The sequence below is a fragment of the Oncorhynchus kisutch genome, linkage group LG27, assembly GCF_002021735.2.
Source record: "Oncorhynchus kisutch isolate 150728-3 linkage group LG27, Okis_V2, whole genome shotgun sequence".
Taxonomy (NCBI): domain Eukaryota; kingdom Metazoa; phylum Chordata; class Actinopteri; order Salmoniformes; family Salmonidae; genus Oncorhynchus; species Oncorhynchus kisutch.
Window position 1 is genome coordinate 31,191,578 of NC_034200.2, and position 21,124 is coordinate 31,212,701.

The following is a 21,124-nucleotide window of genomic DNA, read 5'->3' on the forward strand; positions in this document are numbered from 1 at the left end:
ATATTGGCCATATACCACGCCTCCTTGGGCCGTATTACTTAATCATAGCTGTCAAAATAAGTTAAATTGATCTGGAGAGTTTAATACCGGTTATTTTATCTTTTCTCTTGTGACATATTCTTAAACTTGCAAGAATTATTATATTGATGGAAAACCGAATTTTGCTTCCTAGCCTATGTCGTTAAAAATGAAGAAAAAAAATAATTCTTAATTCGCTGGATATGTTATAGACTAAGGGTTTCGTGGATAAATGTGGCAACTCCTCTCTTGCTACAAAAAAAACCTCAAAACATTAAAGACCTAGTTGTCTGCCTTGTGTGCGGGTTTTCAGAGGTCGGGGCCTCGAAATTTTAGCTAGACCTGGCAACCCTGAGCCGAAGGTAGAATGATGAAAACCATCAAGTTCCTGCTTTCCTGTTCTCCAGAAGCAGTTGTCTGACGGTGAGTGTTGTTTAACCAGCTAAGCGTATCTTCAACATTATGGATATATTTTGAGGATTGACTATCAGCGACTGTTTTATGTCTAGATATCTGACATGAATTGACGACTAACTGTTCATCAGTGTGTGAGAAACGGGACTAATAGCTAGTTGTGTGACATTAGACGGTAGCTAACGTTAGCTTGCTAACAACCGTGGCCCTGTGTGCCATGTGCCATTTCCAAATGGGTTAGCTAAACACATAACGTTAGCTACAGCCATGTTACTAGTGTGTAGCTGAAGCATTACAAACATGTTATCCAGTACTATAATTGTCAGATGACACGTGGCTGGTGAAATAATTGACTAACGTTATTCAGACATCATTAACTTACTAAACAGCCCACAACGTACAAGTATTGCCCGTTTGATTAACAGTAGCTAACTAACGTGCTAGGTGTATGAAACTAGTAATTTAGTAGCCTGCTGATTTTTAAAGCTAACTAGTAAAACATTCTCCGTTGAGCATGCATTTCACTCCAGGACCACACTTAATCTGTGTCCAGGAAACTGGCCTATAATGTTTACCCGCCTTGTTTCAACAGCCAACAAAGATGCAGATCTTTGTGAAAACGTTGACGGGTAAAACCATCACCCTTGAGGTGGAACCCAGTGACACCATCGAGAATGTGAAGGCCAAGATTCAAGACAAAGAAGGTAACACTCAATCTCAGCAACAGTAAAAATAGCTGGGCACTGATCTAGGGTTAGTTTACCTTCCACCTGAGAACTGAAAATCGACATAAGATATGTGTATATGGGCAACTACTCCAGTTGGTGTGATGTGGATGATTTGATGGCAAACATACTTAGTTTGCTGCCTTCCCTTTCAGGTATTCCTCCTGACCAACAGCGACTCATCTTCGCTGGCAAACAGTTGGAGGATGGCCGCACATTGTCAGACTACAACATTCAGAAAGGTACTTCTTGACTAATCCAATGATGGAGATAATACTGTTTGTTCAGACAATGACAGACAAGTCTTCAGTGTTTACACTAATCTGTCATGGCATTGAGGCTTATATCACATCTTAGTCCATGGGAACGTGAGCAGTCTGTCTGGGGTGCGGCAGGTAACCTAGAGGTTAAGAGCGTTGAACCAGTAAATAAAAGGTTGTTGGTTCAAAATCTCCAAGATGACTAAGTGGAAAATCTGCTGATGTGCCTTTGAGCAAGGCACTTAACCCTAATTGCTCCTGTGAATCGCTCTGGATAAGAGCGTCAGCTAAATTACTAAAATGTGAAATATTATGCATGCTGTAATAGTCATGCATCACATATTAGCAGTTAATGCCCCTGACCTTAAACAAAAATAACAAATAGTTTATATAACAAATATATATAAGGCCCTAACAAAAATACAAATGTTTATATAAAAATGTCAGTGCAAATGTTCAACTCTTAGAAATACAATTTGTGATACTACCAGGAAAACAGTGGCATGTGTTACTTAGTGGACTATCCTGGCTAAATAAATTCTACTGTGTAATCTTGTTGACGTGTAATTTGTTAATGTGTCACTACTTTGCTTCCCAGAGTCCACTCTACATCTCGTGCTGCGTCTGAGAGGAGGTATCATCGAGCCTTCCCTGAGACAGTTGGCACAGAAATACAACTGTGACAAAATGATCTGCCGCAAGTATGTCTGCTTTCATTAACTGAACACAAAATACACTGAACAAAAATATAAACGCAGCATGCAACAATTTCAAAGATTTTACTGAGTTGCAGTTCATTTAAGGATTTCAGTCAACTGAAATAAATAAATTAGGCTCTAATTTATGGATTTCACATGACTGGGAATACAGATATGCATCTGTTGGTCACAATACCTGAAAAAAAGGTAAGGGTGTGAATCAGAATACCAGTCAGTATCTGATGTGACCACGATTTGCCACGCATAGAGTTGATCAGGCTGTTGATTGTGGCATGAGGAATGTTGTCCCACTCCTCTTCAATGGCTGTGTGAAGTTGCTGGATATTGGTGGGAACTGGAACACGCTGTCGTACGCATCGATCTAGAGCATCCCAAATAAGCTCAATGGTTGACATGTCTGGTGAGTATGCAGGCCATGGAAGAACTGGGACATTTTCAGCTTCCAGGAATTGTGTACAGATCCTTGCGACATGGGGCAGAGCATAGTCATGCTGAAACATGAGGTGATTGCTGTGGATGAATGGCACGACAATTAGCCCTAGGATCTCGTCACGGTATCTCTGCATTCAAATTGCCATAGATAAAATGCAGTTGTGTTCGTTGTCCATAGCTTATGTCTGCCCATACTATAACCCCACTGCCAACATTGGTCACTATGTTCACAACGTTGACATCAGCAAATCTCTCATACACTCCGTTTGCTCGGGACAGTTAAAACCGGGATTCATCCAGCGTGCCAGTGGCCATCGAAGGTGAGCATTTGCCCACTGAAGTTGGCTACGACGCCGAACTGCAGTCAGGTCAAGACCCCGGTGTGAACGACAAGCACACAGAGGAGCTTCCCTGAGACGATTTCTGGCAGTTTGTGCAGAAATTCTTTAATTTCATCAGCTGTCCAGGTGGCTGGTCTCAGATGATCCTGCAGGTGAAGAAGCTGGATGTGGAGGTCCTGGGCTGCCATGGTTACATGTGTTCTGCAGTTGTGAGGCCTGTCAAATGATCTAAAACAACATTTGGAGAGGCTTATGGTAGAGAATTGAACATTACATTTTCTGGCAACAGCTCTGGCGTGACAACTGCACATTTTAGTGGCCTGTTATAGTCACCCAGCACAAGGTGCACCTGTGTAATGATCATGCTGTTTAATCAGCTTCTTGATATGACACACCGCCAGGTGGATTGATTATCTTGGCAAAGGAGAAATGCTCACTAACGGGGATGTAAACAAATTTGTGCACAATTTTTACGTTTTTGGTGAATATGGAACATTTCTGGGATTTTATTATTTCAACTCATGAAACATGGGATCAACACTTCACATGTTGCGTTTTATTTTTGTTCAGTGTAGAATTACAGACATCTACTGACCCAGGTCTGTGGACTTAATGATGTTGGTGCACTCTCTGTATTATAGATGCTATGCACGTCTTCACCCCCGTGCAGTCAACTGCCGCAAAAAGAAGTGTGGGCATACCAGCAACCTGCGCCCCAAGAAGAAGCTGAAGTAAACTTGCATCCTTACAATCTTTTGTCAAGGTTTTCAATAAAAGAAAATGGAAAAAGGAAAGGCTCATTCTTGCTGTCACAAACCTGGACTTACTACATAGCACAAGGCAGTTTTGATCACATTGTTCTATGCCCTTTTATTTTTTAGACAGTTTCTTTTGAACAAGGCTCATGAAAAATAACATTTTGCTCCACTTCACTTGAGTGCCTTAATCCAAATATCATGTGTGCAATGAAACTTGCAATTTCATCACAGATCTTTTTTTTTTTTTTTACAGTAAATGCAAATACATACAACCACTTACAAGGCCTATAGCATTGTCTCCTATAAGATGAACATCAAGCCCCTTCTACTGCTCTTAATGAATACATATGCTGGAGGGAAATAAGAGCTGATCAAATGCATTCATTCAAGTCTCAAAGATAGTTATATTTACGTAAACCTCATGAATGAAGAGCTCAGTTCAATCTGTAGCGCTTTAGCATTTCTGATTAAAATTTTGACGGTCATTTCCGATTGCGCCGACATACAGCGTTATAGCGCAGATCTTCAGCGCTATGGATTGAACGAATTATATTTGTATGAATTATTAGACAATGGCTCTGAGAAGTCTTCATTTAACATATTGCAAGAGCAAACTCTTAAATGTCTTAAATCTTATCGCTCATCTAAATCATCTACCTAATTATCAGGACTAATCTAGCTTTAATTTAACATTCTATAAACACAAATGAGAATCTGTTGAGTCAAGCTTTTGAAAGCTCTTACTTTGAGAACTCAACTCTCTTTGGTGCCTTTTAGTTCTTAGATGGTTGGAACATATTCGCATGTATGCAAGTTACCCTCCCATGCCTCATACATCACACTATTACCAGCATGCCATAGTACCAATAAAGTTTTATATATTTACAACTGGTACCCGTAACACGGACACATCTGACGTTTCTGTCAATAAACATGTTTCTTTACAGATTGTTTATCGCTCAGAGCACTTCACATGCATTGTTTTTTTTTAAGTATACAATTATCAGACATGAGTCGTTAACATATCACAGGTTAAATAAAAGACTAACAATCTGTAGTGCTGAAGACCTGCGCTACGAGCGCAATAGAAATTGAAAGGAGAAGTACATTTCAATGGCGCTACAGCGCAGATCTTCAGTGTTACGGATTGAATCGAGCCCTAACTACGTTAATCATATTGATGTCCCGAGATTATTACAGAGGCATATCTTTTGGTCTGTGACACTAACTTTGCTCAGATGTATAAAAAAACAGAATATTTTGATAAGGCTAATTCTTTACTTTCTTGTTATTGAATACCAATTATCTTGAGTTGTATGATAATTTGATGCGAATTCTGTCAGCCATATATTTTTTAAATTATTCATCTGCGTCATGTAATGCTCCTTTCCACATACATGGTTGCACTGAGATCTCTCCCACAAAAAATAAATAAACTCTTCACTGGAAAATTAAAATAGATAATCCACATTGCTCATTATACCATTATATTACCAAATTTGTATAAAATCAGTTGAATTCAAAATCTACAACCACCTAATGATGTCATTGTTCTCATTCTAGTCGCAAATAAACAGCCTAGCACTTAAGACTATTGCCTTGAATGTTGCTTAAGAAAGCAACATGAAACGCAGAACAACACCGGACACAGCAGATACACTGCCTTGGTCAGTGTTTCCCAACCCTGGTTCTCCAGTATCCCCAACAGTACACAGTTTTGTTGTAGCCCTTGACAAACACACCTAATTCAACTCAGTGAGGGCTTGATGATTAGTTGACAAGTTGAATCAGTTGTGCTTGTCCAGGTTACAATAAAAATGTACAATGGAGGACCTAGGTTGGGAAACACCGCCTAGGTAACACCATAACATATTGCTTAACAAGCTGGTAAGTACAGTACAGCGATGCAGCAATCTTCCCACAGCAGAAGCGGTGTTGTGCTTTATAGCAGGAGAGGACCAGCTCCATCTCTTTTTCCTCTCTTTGCATTGGCCATCCCCAACAGACCCTTCCTCTTTGGCATCATTTGTCAATCAGCTTGACAAGGCTCTGCCGGAGGTCGTTCAGGTCAAAGAGCTTGATGTCCAGGATCTCGATGGCCCTCTGCACCTCACTCTCTGTGCGGTCCCGCTCCTCTAGGGAGGCGGCCAGGTTCTGCTCGGCATTCTGCAGCCGCCGCTCCAGCTCCAGGTTACGCATCTCCATCTCCTGAAGAACCACCGGGGGGAAAAGGGAAGACAATTTCACCCGTCTTAATTCACCCTTAGTGCATCCTACTTGCTGCTTGTTCCTGCAATGTATTTATTCAGTGTGCAGTTCTACCTGTAATCTATGTATGGCTTCTTCTCTCTCCTGCTCCATCTCATGGTATTCTGATTTCTTGTTCTGCAGAATGTGGATTTCCTGGGATAAAAAAAAAACATTATCAATCGCACATTAGGACCTTTGCGATCAGCAACACAAACCAAAGGAAGTTACAGGTTTTAGCATCAGCCTTTATTTATTTTGTTTAAAGACCACAACTGATTTGAGATCAGTTGCCTGGTTATGCTATCTTTGTGATAATGCTATGGTTATGCTATCTTTGCTATCTTTGAGAACAGTTTGTGACTGTTCTCCACCTATAATTGCATACAATTTCATTTCAACTCCAGCTACTTTTGATCTTGGTAACTAGAAACGGCTCCCCCTAACCTCATCTTATGCATAAGTTGCAAAGGGCAAACGGCTGTACCAGAGGAGGCTGGTGGGAGGAGCTAGGACAGGCTCATTGTAATGACTAGAATGGAATTAATGGAACAGAGTCAAATGTGTTTTCTATATGTTTGTGTTTGACGTTCCATTAATTCCATTCCAGCCATTACAATGAGCCCATCTTCCTATAGCTCCTCCCACCAGCCTCCTCTGTGATGTACCTACAATACCTCTCGTTTCCCCTGTATGTCTCTTGCCCTCTGACCTCGTCTTTAGCCTTGAGCAGGGCCTCCAGTTCCTCCAGAGACCGAGTCAGCTCGTCCTTTAGCATGTCACTAGGACCGTGGCCGCCATGTGCTTCCAGATCAGCCACCTGCCAACAGACAATACGTTTCAGTCAAGACCAGGGGTGTATTCATCACGCCGATTATGTTGCAAAATGTTTTCCTGTTGCAAAACATTTTGCAACAGAAACCGTTCACTCCAAATGGAAAACGGTTTGCAATGAAAACGAGGTTTCTATTGGACAAATTCAGGTAGGTCCAATTTCCTTCTGTTTGCTACCTTTTGGTTCTTACATGGTAAACAGTTTCCGTTGCAAGACGTAATGAATACACCCCAGGATAAATCAGTATAGACTTGACTGTTCTGCAGTTCTTGTCAGATCTCTAGAGGGAATGTGAACGTTATTGTGACGTGTTTGCCAGGACCCTTGTTGAAACTAGATTGAGCCTCTACTTGCTATGCACTCCTGAATGGTACTATAATTGGGACAGGTGCTGGTCCAGAAAGGAATGATACCTTGCCTTTACAGCTTGCCCCTGCCATTAAATGTTATATACATTTTCCTAAATGTTAACAGTGTATACCCAGTTGTGGTCATTTAAATCCGTCAGAATCTCTTTTCAATCAGCCATTCTAATTGTCCGGCAAGACCAACCGCAATGAGCCTGTTGTTCTCCAGGCCTTTCTTCATCAACTCAATTCACAACTGCTCTTCACACAAAATGCATCATATATAATATAATATAGCAGTACCACACTGCAGGTAAAGGAAAATCCAAATCCCTTTTCCCTGGCTCCGGATAAAACATGTCCTACTTTTCTCCTTCCCCCCCTTCTGACACACAGGTCTTGACACACATCTCTGCGTGCCTGGCAGATATCTCAGCTTGGATGTCGGCCCACCATCTCAAGCTCAACAAGACGGAACTGCTCTTCCTACCGGAGAAGGCCTGCCCGCTCAAAGACCTCTCCATCACGGTTGACAACTCCACAGTGTCGCCCTCCGAGAGTGCAAATAACCTTGGCATGACCCTGGACAACACCCTGTTGTTCTCTGCAAACATCAAAGCAGTGACTCGCTTCTGCAGGTTCATGCTCTACAACATCCGTAGAGTACAACCCTACCTCACACAGGAAGAGACACAGGTTCTAATCCAGGCACTTATCCTCTCCCGTCTGGACTACTGTAACTCACTGTTGGCTGGGCTACTGCAACTCGCTGTTGGCTGGGCTACTGCAACTCGCTGTTGGCTGGACTACTGCAACTCGCTGTTGGCTGGACTACTGCAACTCGCTGTTGGCTGGACTACTGCAACTCGCTGTTGGCTGGACTACTGCAACTCGCTGTTGGCTGGGCTACTGCAACTCGCTTTTGGCTGGACTACTGCAACTCACTGTTGGCTGGGCTACTGCAACTCGCTGTTGGCTGGACTACTGCAACTCGCTGTTGGCTGGACTACTGCAACTCGCTGTTGGCTGGACTACTGCAACTCGCTGTTATCCTTAGTGGCTGTCACGGTCTTCCTCCTCTTCATCTGAAGAGGAGAGGCGAGAAGGATCGGAGGACCAAAATGCGGCGTGGTTTGTGTTCATCTTGATATTTAATAAAGAAAACACTGAACACTGAAACACACTATACAAAAACAATAAACGAAATAACGACCGTGACGCTAATGAGAACTGTGCTGACACAAGCAATCAACATAGACAATCACCCACAAACAAACAGTGAAACCCAGGCTACCTAAGTATGATTCTCAATCAGAGAACACTAATGACACCTGCCTCTGATTGAGAACCATACTAGGCCGAAACATGCAAATCCCAAAATCATAGAAAAACAAACATAGACTGCCCACCCCAACTCACGCCCTGACCATACTAAATAATGACAAAACAACAGAAATAAAGGTCAGAACGTGACAGTACCCCCGGACTCCGGCCGCAAAACCTTAACCTATAGGGGAGGGTCTGGGTGGGCGTCTGTCCGTGGTGGCGGCTCTGGCGCGGGACGTGGACCCCACTACACCACAGTCTTTCTCCGCCTCACTGTCCGCCTCCGTGGCCTCCTGAACATGGCGACCCTTCTAAATGGCCCCACTGGACTCGGGACAGAGGGGCAGCTCGGGACAGAGGGGCGGAAGCTCTGACGCCTCTGGACTGAGGGGCTCTGGCGCCTCTGGACTGAGGGGCTCTGGCGCCTCTGGACTGAGGGGCTCTGGCGCCTCTGGACTGAGGGGCTCTGGCGCCTCTGGACTGAGGGGCTCTGGCGCCTCTGGACTGAGGGGCTCTGGCGCCTCTGGACTGAGGGGCTCTGGCGCCTCTGGACTGAGGGGCTCTGGCGCCTCTGGACTGAGGGGCTCTGGCGCCTCTGGACTGAGGGGCTCTGGCGCCTCTGGACTGAGGGGCTCTGGCGCCTCTGAACTGAGGGGCTCTGGCGCCTCTGGACTGAGGGGCTCTGGCGCCTCTGGACTGAGGGGCTCTGGCGCCTCTGGACTGAGGGGCTCTGACGCCTCTGGACTGAGGGGCTCTGGCGCCTCTGGAGCGGGAGACTCCGGCAGCGCTGGACAGGCGGGAGACTCCGGCAGCGCCGGACAGGCGGGAGACTCCGGCAGCGCCGGACAGGCGGGAACACCTGTAGGGAGGAGACAGAGAGACAGCCTGGTGCGTGGGGCTGCTGGGGAGACCTCCAGGAGGCTTGGTGTTAGGAGGAGGCACCTGAAGGACCGGGCTGTGGGGGAGCACTGGAGCTCTGGTGCGCAGCCTTGGCACCACTCCCCCAGGCTGGATCACTACTCTAGCCTGGACCCTCCAGAGTGCAGGCACAGTTTGAACCGGGCTGTGGGTAAGCACGGGAGATCTAGTGTCTACTACGCGCACCTCTCCCTTAGGCTCCACTCCCACATTTTCCCGGCACGAGCGGAGCGCAGGCATAGGACGCACTGCCGCCTCCCAGCGCCCCGGAGACACAGTACGCAGAACCGGTGTAGGATTCCCTGGACCAGAACTGCGTACCGGCGACCAGACACGCTGAGCAGGCACCATACGCCCTGGCTCGATGCCCACACTCGCATGACACTTTCGGGGGGCTGCCCTATAGCGCACTGGGCTATGGGCACGTACTGGCGACGCCGTGCGCTTATAATCAGCACGAGGAGTGAGCTCAGGTCTGCTACCTGGCTTAGCCCCACACCTCGTGTGCCCTCTCCCCAAAAATTTTGGGGGCTGCCTCTCGTACCTGTCGCGCTGCCGTGCTGCCTCCTCATATCGCCGCCGCTCAGCTTTCGCTGCCTCCAGCTCTGCTTTGGGGCAGCGATATTCCCCAGCCTGTGCCCAGGGTCCCTCTCCGTTCAATATCTCCTCCCATGTCCAGGAGTCCTGTGATGCTGGCCGCTGTCCCTGCTGCCGCTCACCACGCCGCTTGGTCCTGTTGTGGTGGGTGATTCTGTCACGGTCTTCCTCCTCTTCATCTGAAGAGGAGAGGCGAGAAGGATCGGAGGACCAATATGCGGCGTGGTTTGTGTTCATCTTGATATTTAATAAAGAAAACACTGAACACTGAAACACACTATACAAAAACAATAAACGAAATAACGACCGTGAAGCTAATGAGAACTGTGCTGACACAAGCAATCAACATAGACAATCACCCACAAACAAACAGTGAAACCCAGGCTACCTAAGTATGATTCTCAATCAGAGAACACTAATGACACCTGCCTCTGATTGAGAACCATACTAGGCCGAAACATACAAATCCCAAAATCATAGAAAAACAGACATAGACTGCCCACCCATATTCCATATGTGCTATTTCATCATTTTGATGTGTTCAGTATTATTCTACAATGTAGAACATCTTCTAAATAAAGAAAAACCCTTGAATGAGTAGGTGTGTCCAAACTTTTGACTGGTACTGTACAGTATAGATAACACTAAACCAGCACTTGATCCCCCTCCCCAGCTCTGACTCTACTGATAGCTACGTTATTGAGGAAAATGGTACTTTCTATGCCTGTGATGGGGTTGTCCCACCTAGCTGTGTCTTAAGATTAATGCACTAACTATAAGTTGCCCTGGATAAGAGCGTCCGCTAAATGACTGAAAAGTCAAATAAAATGTAAGGAAACGTCAGTCAGGGAGCCTGCCATCTTGGAACCTGGATCATTCCCGCATGATACACACCTCCCACCTCTTTATCCTGCTTCAACCCAATTCAGTAACAGCAGTGCCCCTGAGAATGCTGTTCCTATACATGCAAAACAGCAGTATCTCCTACTAACCAAACAAGTCATAAACTAAACAAATAACAACAGTGAGGAATTAATACACAAACCCCCCAATGCACAAACTGCCAAGCAACAAAACTAGTATAGAGTAAATAACAAAGTAATTATCTGTCATTGGATGATAAAGGCATAATGTCTCCCTATCAGACATTGAGGTCTCAATAATACACACAACATACACCCTCCCCATGATCCTCCTTTACCGTGGCCAAGGCTGCTGCCTTCCAATGAGCAAGCCAAGGACCGAGACACCACCATTATCAGGTAACTGAGAATTGAAACCTCACTGCTGTGTCAACTCAGCCTGCAAAATACGAACAAAACTAAAAGGAGACCTTTAAAAGGTCTCTGCTTCTTGGAGAGTCTTGAGAGAGGCTGGATTATTTTTAACTGTGTGTGGTAGGAAGGGAGAACTAAATGAGAAGCTGCCAGTTTCCTCTGGTTATTTTTCATTTGTCTCCTAACTAGGGCATTGAAAGTAGGATATTGCTGCCCTACAAACCTCTCTCTCTTTCACCCCCTGGAGATGTGAACCATTTTCAGAGATGTGAACCATTTTCAGCCACTTGGTCGCCCACTTCAGATCGAGAGAAAGAGAGAACTTGGTCCACCCGACCAGGGCCCGGTTTCCTTCGTAGGAGCATTGTTCAATCTCTGAACTGTTTCACAAAACCATTGTTATTAACGTTGCACTTAAACACTCTGAATCTAACACCTGCCTCAGACCACTCATATAACAGCTACTGAATCTAACGCCTGCCTCAGACCACTCATACAACAGCTACTGAATCTAACGCCTGCCTCAGACCACTCATATAACAGCTACTGAATCTAACGCCTGCCTCAGACCACTCATATAACAGCTACTGAATCTAACACCTGCCTCAGACCACTCATATAACAGCTACTGAATCTAACGCCTGCCTCAGACCACTCATATAACAGCTACTGAATCTAACGCCTGCCTCAGACCACTCATATAACAGCTACTGAATCTAACGCCTGCCTCAGACCACTCATATAACAGCTACTGAATCTAACGCCTGCCTCAGACCACTCATATAACAGCTACTGAATCTAACGCCTGCCTCAGACCACTCATATAACAGCTACATGTATCGGCCCTCCCGCATCACTTTATACACATATCTCCACTAAACATATAATCACATGGTTTATCCTTCTCTGTGATTGCTGATAACTATAGAACAAAGTTGACTACAAACCATTGGTGTAATTAAAGTACTTAAGTAAAAATACTTCAATTGTTTTTTGGGGAATCTGTACTTTATTATTTATATTATTGACTACTTTTACTTCATTACATTCCTAAAGAAAATAATGTACTTTTTACTCCATACATTTTCCCTGACACCCAAAAGTACTCATTACATTTTGAATGCCCAGCAGGACAGGAAGTTAGTCCAATTCACACACTTATCAAGAGAACAAGCCTGGTCAACTCTTCTGCCTCTGATCTGGTTGACTCACTAAACACAAATGCTTCATTTGTAAATGATGTCTGAGTGTTGGAGTTTCCTCCTGGCTATCAATAAGTAAAAATACATGTAAAACTGGTTGGTTAATTTAAGTCATTTGAAATAATTCATACTATTACTTTTGATACTTAAGTATATTTAAAACCAAATAGTTTTACTCAAGTGATCTTTTACTGGGTGACTTTCACTTTTACCTGAGTCATTTTCTATTAAGGTATCTTAACTTTTACTCAAGTATGACAATCTGGTACATTTTCCACTACAGCTACAAATACAAAGTTGTCAATGTCTATGCAATTGATACAAACAAGCGACGTATGAAAATATACTTCAAATGAAAACCGAGATGACTGCATTACAATATAAACAGTCAGCTATAAACCTATTTCAATCATATGCTTAATCAATTATGTTATATTTTGCTACTTGTAGGCTACTGTCTGTAATTTGTCTCAATGTATTTCATGATGTTTAGCCTAATGTGGGCAATGATGTGCCAAATCAGTGATTTAGTGCATTTTTATTGGATAGGCAATATTTGCAGCTTTTGGGAAACCAGGGCCCGGTTTCCCCAAAATATAATTAGAACGTTCATAGTAGCATCGTTAAATCTCTGACATGTTTCCCAAACCATTGTTATTAACGTTGCACTTGAGCTTGTAAGAGCTGATCCATCGCCAGTATTGTGAAATAATTATAATGTTAAGGTAAGATTTGAATGGAGAAAGCTGATCTGAGCGCAGCCCTTCCTTTCTTTCGATCCAATCACTATCGACTCATGCTCCAATGACACACTTATAAACCGTTCTCTCTGCATGGTGTTTTGGTAAATGCATGTTACATCTTCGTCTGTTGTAGGAAAGATTCATTGTTAAATCACTCGTAAATGTAGGTTTTATTGGGCCCTGGGTGGCTTGTCTTTTTAGAGGAGGTTTAATGTAAAGACGCGGAGAATACAAATCTTCTGGGACGACTGATATATATTCACAGTACAGTTAAACAACGACAGAAACATTGCATGAAATGCTAGAATAATAGTGGAGATCAATTTTATCGGGCTAGACAAGACATTATAAGCCCAGACCACTCAAACCATTGAAGTATTGAATCCAAAGGTTTTTAATAAAAGGCTCGGAGCCAGCAAATTCCATAAGTTCTAAGCAGCCAGCAACCCTGAAAAGACATTATATTGATGACATAGAAGTGTAAAAAACAGACAAAACACTTAATTGACTGGACCCATTTAGCATTGACGCAATGGAGAATGTCTCATCATCCACTTGTCTAGTAATCCTATGTATCACATGTATATCTCAGAGATGGGAGGTAAATGGGATTCCATGTGTACTCCAAGCCACAGATGCATGACATTCTCTGCATTCAGACTAATGACGCCTTAGAGAAATAGATGTGATAGTGTGAGCATGCAAAGAGCATGTTTATACTGCCCAGTAATCCAAACCAACTGACACACCTTGAATAAAGCTTCAGGGGAAAAGCCTGCAGCCTGACAAGGACAGTGTTGTCAGAGGATGATAAAGGGAACTACCAACTGATGTGTCCTTCCACTTTTCTCCAAAGACTTTCACAAGACAAAAAAACAACAACATTGCATGAAAATGATGACCCAATCAAAAACCTGCATGACCTCCCCCCGGCAGAGAACCGGCACGCCGGAGACTTTCAAAAGCTGTCAGTGGCAGTGACTCATCAACCGATCACGTTTGAACAAGACTTTACTGCTACAGTGGTCCACCGCCTTCTCTCTCCTCTCGGTCCACTCGGACTGCAGTGTTTTACAGCACCAGCATTGATAATTAGATGTGACCTTAACTATCAACATCTTACCTCCAGGTCACAGCGTGGAGATATTTATGGAGTGAGCGAAGGTAACATGAGGCGAGGCATCAGGCACGTGTCTATTCCTCAAGAGTCTGAAAATAACTTCAAATCTTCATGGTGCTCTATGGTAATGCTTTTAATTGTACTTTCCATTGCACAACTAGGAATGTAACATATCTTTACATTTCTACAAATGTATTTTTCATAATTCTGTTTTCTTGAGTGGTTGCATGCACTTGCATAAATACATTGAACTTTAACATTTACCTAGCATTCCACTGAGACTTGGTCCACTCAACATCTGTGGAAACGGATCTGACATGGCGTCCATAGTTCTATGCTAAAGAAAGTAAAGGGATGACAACACTCACCTGGTCTCGTAGCCTCTCCGTCTCCTCCTGGTAGGCAGCTAGCTGCTTCTTCCACTGCTGCACGTTGTTATTAGCTTCATGCAACGCTGACACCAGCTTGGAGTTGCTGTCCTGCAGGGTGAAGAGCTCTGCCTCCAGGTTCATCTCGCAGATAGACCTGGAAGACATTGGCAAAGACCTCAGACAAACATTCTCTGGCCACTCTGGAATGGAAAAGAATGAGGGGACATTCACTACATGCTGGAGAGAGGCTTAATGGTAAAGACTGGCAATCAAGAGTGTCCGTATTTGTTCAACTCTGGGGTATAATTTGTGCAATTGGTCCATTAAATATGTTCCTGTTCCATGTTCTTAGATGCCATGTTATTCTACGATTAGAAAGCTTAAGGTTATCCAATCATAGCAACTCACCATAGCAACCATAGAATAAGCCTTGTGTAGTAATAATGGACAACAGGGACAAAAGCAGAGTAGAATGAGTGACTGAATGGCAGGGAAATATTCACATTCGAGTCATTTAGCAGACTCTCTTATCCAGAGCGACTTACAGCAGTGTTTTCCAATAGTGACTTACATGCATGTGGGCAACCTTCTCCCTCTGTGTGTGAGTCATCACATGATCTTTGCCCCACTCCCTTTTCTCTTGTCTGGACTCTGTTTCCCGTTAACATGTTTATTCAATGGGAAAAACGTCATCAAAACAATCATAACTAAAGCAAGGTGGCACCGACAGACATGGTCGCCCTGTTCTTAGCTCCTAGTCAATTTTGCACTATTTAGTTTTTTGTGTGTGTGTTATTTCATATATTATTTTTTCAGAATGTTTTTTGCATTATTACCTACAGCCGGAAGTAACTTTTGAATATTAGATTGGCTGTCATTCACCAGCATTTCGACCAGAAATTTGACTTTCCAAAATTGGATCCTTTTTTTAAACTCCCTCGAGGTAATTCCATGAACGACATCACCGGAGAAGAGGAGCAAACTATAAACCGCATATCCTGAGGCTGTATTTATTGTACCTGGGGACTTTAATAAAGGAAATCTGAGAAAAATGCTACCGAAGTTCTAGCAACACATCTCATGTGCTAATCACGCATTGAGCAGTCTTGAACATTACTACTCCCCCTTCTGGGACAGCTACAAGGCCCACCCCGCCTTCCCTTCACCAAATCAGATCAAGGTTCCATTTTGTTCCTCCCCTCCTATAGGCAGAAACTTAAACTGAAAGTGCGAACCACCACATTTGACCATGGCAAGGTGACTGGAAACGTGTACAAACAGACCAGCTATGCCCTCCGTAACGCAATCAGATAAGCAAAACGATTGTACAGGGACAAAGTGGAGTCGCAATTCAATGGCTCAGACACAAGACGTATTTTTAATTTTTTTTATTTCACCTTTATTTAACCAGGTAGGCTAGTTGAGAACAACTTCTCATTTGCAACTGCGACCTGGCCAAGATAAAGCAAAGCAGTGTGACACAGACAACAACAGAGTTACACATGGAGTAAACAATTAACAAGTCAATAACACAGTAGAAAAAAAAGGGGAGTCTATATACATTGTGTGCAAAAGGCATGAGGAGGTAGGCGAATAATTACAATTTTGCAGATTAATAACACTGGAGTGATAAATGATCAGATGGTCATGTACAGGTAGAGATATTGGTGTGCAAAAGAGCAGAAAAGTAAATAAATAAAAACAGTATGGGGATGAGGTAGGTAAAAATGGGTGGGCTATTTACCGATAGACTATGTACAGCTGCAGCGATCGGTTAACTGCTCAGATAGCAGATGTTTGAAGTTGGTGAGGGAGATAAAAGTCTCCAACTTCAGCGATTTTTGCAATTCGTTCCAGTCACAGGCAGCAGAGAACTGGAACGAAAGGCGGCCAAATTAGGTGTTGGCTTTAGGGATGATCAGTGAGATACACCTGCTGGAGCGCGTGCTACGGATGGGTGTTGCCATCGTGACCAGTGAACTGAGATAAGGCGGAGCTTTACCTAGCATGGACTTGTAGATGACCTGGAGCCAGTGGGTCTGGCGACGAATATGTAGCGAGGGCCAGCCGACTAGAGCATACAAGTCGCAGTGGTGGGTGGTATAAGGTGCTTTAGTGACAAAACGGATGGCACTGTGATAAACTGCATCCAGTTTGCTGAGTAGAGTGTTGGAAGCAATTTTGTAGATGACATCGCCGAAGTCGAGGATCGGTAGGATAGTCAGTTTTACTAGGGTAAGTTTGGCGGCGTGAGTGAAGGAGGCTTTGTTGCGGAATAGAAAGCCGACTCTTGATATGATTTTCGATTGGAGATGTTTGATATGAGTCTGGAAGGAGAGTTTACAGTCTAGCCAGACACCTAGGTACTTATAGATGTCCACATATTCAAGGTCGGAACCATCCTGGGTGGTGATGCTGGTCAGGCGTGCGGGTGCAGGCAGCGAACGGTTGAAAAGCATGCATTTGGTTTTACTAGCGTTTAAGAGCAGTTGGAGACCACGGAAGGAGTGTTGTATGGCATTGAAGCTCGTTTGGAGGTTAGATAGCACAGTGTCCAAGGACGGGCCGGAAGTATATAGAATGGTGTCGTCTGCGTAGAGGTGGATCAGGGAATCGCCCGCAGCAAGAGCAACATCATTGATATATACAGAGAAAAGAGTCGGCCCGAGGATTGAACCCTGTGGCACCCCCATAGAGACTGCCAGAGGACCGGACAGCATGCCCTCCGATTTGACACACTGAACTCTGTCTGCAAAGTAATTGGTGAACCAGGCAAGGCAGTCATCCGAAAACCCGAGGCTACTGAGTCTGCCGATAAGAATATGGTGATTGACAGAGTCGAAAGCCTTGGCAAGGTCGATGAAGACGGCTGCACAGTACTGTCTTTTATTGATGGCGGTTATGATATCGTTTAGTACCTTGAGCGTGGCTGAGGTGCACCCGTGGCCGGCTCGGAAACCAGATTGCACAGCGGGGAAGGTACGGTGGGATTCGAGATGGTCAGTGACCTGTTTGTTGACTTGGCTTTCGAAGACCTTAGATAGGCAGGGCAGGATGGATATACGTCTGTAACAGTTTGGGTCCAGGGTGTCTCCCCCTTTGAAAAGGGGGATGACTGCGGCAGCTTTCCAATCCTTGGGGGATCTCAGACGATATGAAAGAGAGGTTTACAGGCTGGTAATAGGGGTTGCGACAATGGCGGCGGATAGTTTCAGAAATAGAGGGTCCAGATTGTCAAGCCCAGCTGATTTGTACGGGTCCAGGTTTTGCAGCTCTTTCAGAACATCTGCTATCTGGATTTGGGTAAAGGAGAACCTGGAGAGGCTTGGGCGAGTAGCTGCGGGGGGGGGCAGAGCTGTTGGCCGAGGTGGGAGTAGCCAGGCGGAAGGCATGGCCAGCTGTTGAGAAATGTTTGTTGAAGTTTTCGATAATCATGGATTTATCGGTGGTGACCGTGTTACCTAGCCTCAGTGCAGTGGGCAGCTGGGAGGAGGTGCTCTTGTTCTCCATGGACTTCACAGTGTCCCAGAACTTTTTGGAGTTGGAGCTACAGGATGCAAACTTCTGCCTGAAGAAGCTGGCCTTAGCTTTCCTGACTGACTGCGTGTATTGGTTCCTGACTTCCCGGAACAGTTGCATATCGCGGGGACTATTCGATGCTATTGCAGTCCGCCACAGGATATTTTTGTGCTGGTCGAGGGCAGTCAGGTCTGGAGTGAACCAAGGGCTGTATCTGTTCTTAGTTCTGCATTTTTTTAACGGAGCATGCTTATCTAAAATGGTGAGGAAGTTACTTTTAAAGAATGACCAGGCATCCTCAACTGATGGGATGAGGTCAATGTCCTTCCAGGATACCCGGGCCAGGTCGATTAGAAAGGCCTGCTCACAGAAGTGTTTTAGGGAGTGTTTGACAGTGATGAGGGGTGGTCGTTTGACTGCGGCTCCGTAGCGGATACAGGCAATGAGGCAGTGATCGCTGAGATCCTGGTTGAAGACAGCGGAGGTGTATTTGGAGGGCCAGTTGGTCAGGATGACGTCTATGAGGGTGCCCTTGTTTACAGATTTAAGGTTGTACCTGGTGGGTTCCTTGATGATTTGTGTGAGATTGAGGGCATCTAGCTTAGATTGTAGGACTGCCGAGGTGTTAAGCATATCCCAGTTTAGGTCTGTAGTAGAGACTCCAGACAATCAAATGATTATATAAAGGGAAAGTCAGCCACGTCGCAGACACCGCTGCCTCACTCCCGGAAAAGCTAAACACCATCTTCGCACTCTTCAAGGAAAATATTGAGCCGCCGACGCGGGCCACCATAGTACCCTCCAAGCTCATCACTAAGCTCAGGGCCCTGGGTCTGAACCTCGCCCTGTGCAACTGGTTCCTGGACTTCCTTACGGGCAGACCCTAGGTGGTGACACCTAGGGGTGACACCTCCACCACGCTGATCCTCAACATGGGGGCCCCACAAGGGTGCGTGCTCAGCCCCCTCTTGCACTCCCTGTTCACCCATGACTGCGTTGTCACACACGTCTCCAACTCGATCCTGAAGTTAGCTGACGACACAACAATAGTAGGGCTGATTACCAACAATGATGAGACAACCTACAGGGAGGAGGTGAGGGCACTCGGAGTGTGGTGTCAGGAAAATAACTTCTCCATCAACAAAACGAAGGAGCTGATTGTGGACTTCAGGAGACAGCAGAGAGAGCACGCCCCAATCCACATTGACAGGGCCACAGTCGAGAGGGTAAAAAGCTTCAAGTTCCTCAGCATGCACATCACTGACAACCTGAAATGGTCCATCCACACACAGACAGTGTGGTGAAGAAGGCACAACAACGCCTCTTCAACCTCAGGAGGCTGAAGAAATTTGTCTTGGCCCCTAATACCCTCACTATCTTCCAGGTTGTATTAGGCTGTATCACTGCCTGGTATGGCAATTGCACCATCCACAGGGCTCTCCGGAGGGTGGTGTGGTCAGCCCAACACATCACCGGGGGCACACTGCCTGCCCTCCGAGAGATCTCCAGCACCCGGTGTCACAGGAAAGCCAAGAAGATCATCAAGGACCTCAGCCACCCGAGCCACAGCCTCTTCACCCTGCTACCATGTAGAAGGCGGAGACAGTACAGGTGCATCTAAGCAGGGAGACTGAATAACAGCTTATTTCCAGGTCATCAGACTGTTAAATAGTCACCACTAGCCCAGCCTCTGCCCAGTACCCTGCTCTGAACTTAGTCACCGCGATGCAGTGCCTTAGACCACTGCGCCACTCGGGAGGCCCTAGTCACTGTTATTAGCCAGCTACCACCCGGTACTCTACCCTGCACCTTAGAGACTGCTGCCCTATGTACATATGAACACTGGTCAGTTTAATAAGGTTTACATACTGTTCTACCCAGTTTATACTGTATTGTAGTCAAGGCTCAACCTATATAACTACTGCTGTAAACACCTTTCCTATTGATATACTATCAATACATACCATTATATATATATAATATATATATCTGTATATTCCGAACTCTGACATTACTTGTTCTGATATTTCTTAATATCTTTATTTACATTTTTGGTATTTGTGTGTATTATTTTGGATTGTTAGGTATTACAGCACTGTTCGAGCTAGAAACATAAGCATTTCGCTGGATCTGCGATAAAATCTGCAAAATATTTGGACCAATACAATTTGATTTGAATGCCTCGGCTCTGACTTACTACAAGAAAATCCTCTTTGCCTAAATGATGTTCTTCTGTCTGAATCTTGGAGATAAAATGGAATACTTGAGTTTAAGACCAAGAACATTTCTACAAAACATTCGGTGTACTTTCAGACAAAAGAAAAAACCCTGGCTTGAGTGAAACATTGAGGACAAGAGCGTGTATAAGTGGGTTACCCTTCAGAAAGCATCTTTTTAATACGCTCCTTCTCAGAAGACAGTGTGATGTCTGCGCTTTGGCTGCGGAACATCTTGTCCTCAGGACCGTTCACACACATCACCGGCGGAGACTGGAGCTCGTCACCGAGGTCCTAAAACACAACACAAATAATACTATAATTTAAAAGGGGCAATCTGCAGTTGAAACAATAACAAAACACTGTTTTGGTAAAAAGCTGAGGAAAGTGACTGGAGAAATGTAACCACTCTCAAAATAATAGACTGAGCTATGGATGCAAGGAATGACCATCCATGATATAAAAATTATAGTTTTAACCATGTTTTGAGGCTAAATAGTGTTTATTTTATTGCCTTACAACCTGGAATTAAAATAGATTTTTGGGGGGTTTGTATCATTTGATTTACACAACATGCCTACCACTTTTTTACTGTGAAACAAACAAGAGATAAGACAAAAAAACTGAAAACTTGAGGGTGCATAACATTCACCCCCCCCCCCCACCCCCCAAAGTCAATACTTTGTAGAGCCACCTTTTGCATCAATTACAGCTGCAAGTCTCTTGGGGTATGTCTCTA

At 44.6% G+C, this 21,124-nt stretch overlaps 2 protein-coding genes across 4 annotated transcripts in view; one reads left to right on the top strand and one right to left on the bottom strand.

Moving 5' to 3' along the window:
* The first annotated feature begins 316 nt into the window (after positions 1-316).
* LOC109872053 (ubiquitin-60S ribosomal protein L40-like) lies at positions 317-3,699 on the top strand. Its single transcript, XM_020463139.2, has 5 exons — positions 317-441; positions 1,025-1,136; positions 1,313-1,399; positions 2,016-2,118; positions 3,551-3,699. The coding sequence occupies exons 2-5, from the start codon at positions 1,034-1,036 to the stop codon at positions 3,642-3,644; spliced, it is 387 nt and encodes a 128-aa protein (XP_020318728.1). The 5' UTR covers positions 317-441; positions 1,025-1,033; the 3' UTR covers positions 3,645-3,699.
* Positions 3,700-3,897: 198 nt separating this feature from the next.
* LOC109872052 (homer protein homolog 3-like) overlaps positions 3,898-21,124 on the bottom strand; it is a 32,903-nt gene continuing 15,676 nt past the window's right edge. For all 3 annotated transcript variants that reach the window (XM_031807066.1, XM_020463138.2, XM_031807067.1), the window contains 5 exons: positions 20,546-20,679; positions 14,648-14,804; positions 6,627-6,734; positions 5,990-6,070; positions 3,898-5,875 (listed from right to left, as the gene is read on the bottom strand). In XM_031807066.1, coding sequence (XP_031662926.1) covers positions 5,690-5,875; positions 5,990-6,070; positions 6,627-6,734; positions 14,648-14,804; positions 20,546-20,679 — 666 coding nt within the window. In that variant the 3' untranslated portion in view covers positions 3,898-5,689. The remainder of the gene's footprint in view (positions 5,876-5,989; positions 6,071-6,626; positions 6,735-14,647; positions 14,805-20,545; positions 20,680-21,124) is intronic.

Bases quoted from the DNA above. Each gene is read 5' to 3' on its own strand.
- LOC109872053 (XM_020463139.2), top strand. From the start codon at position 1,034: ATGCAGATCTTTGTGAAAACGTTGACGGGTAAAACCATCACCCTTGAG. The intron at 1,137-1,312 runs GTAACACTCAAT...CTTCCCTTTCAG, and splicing joins CAAGATTCAAGACAAAGAAG to GTATTCCTCCTGACCAACAG. The intron at 1,400-2,015 runs GTACTTCTTGAC...TTTGCTTCCCAG, and splicing joins AGACTACAACATTCAGAAAG to AGTCCACTCTACATCTCGTG.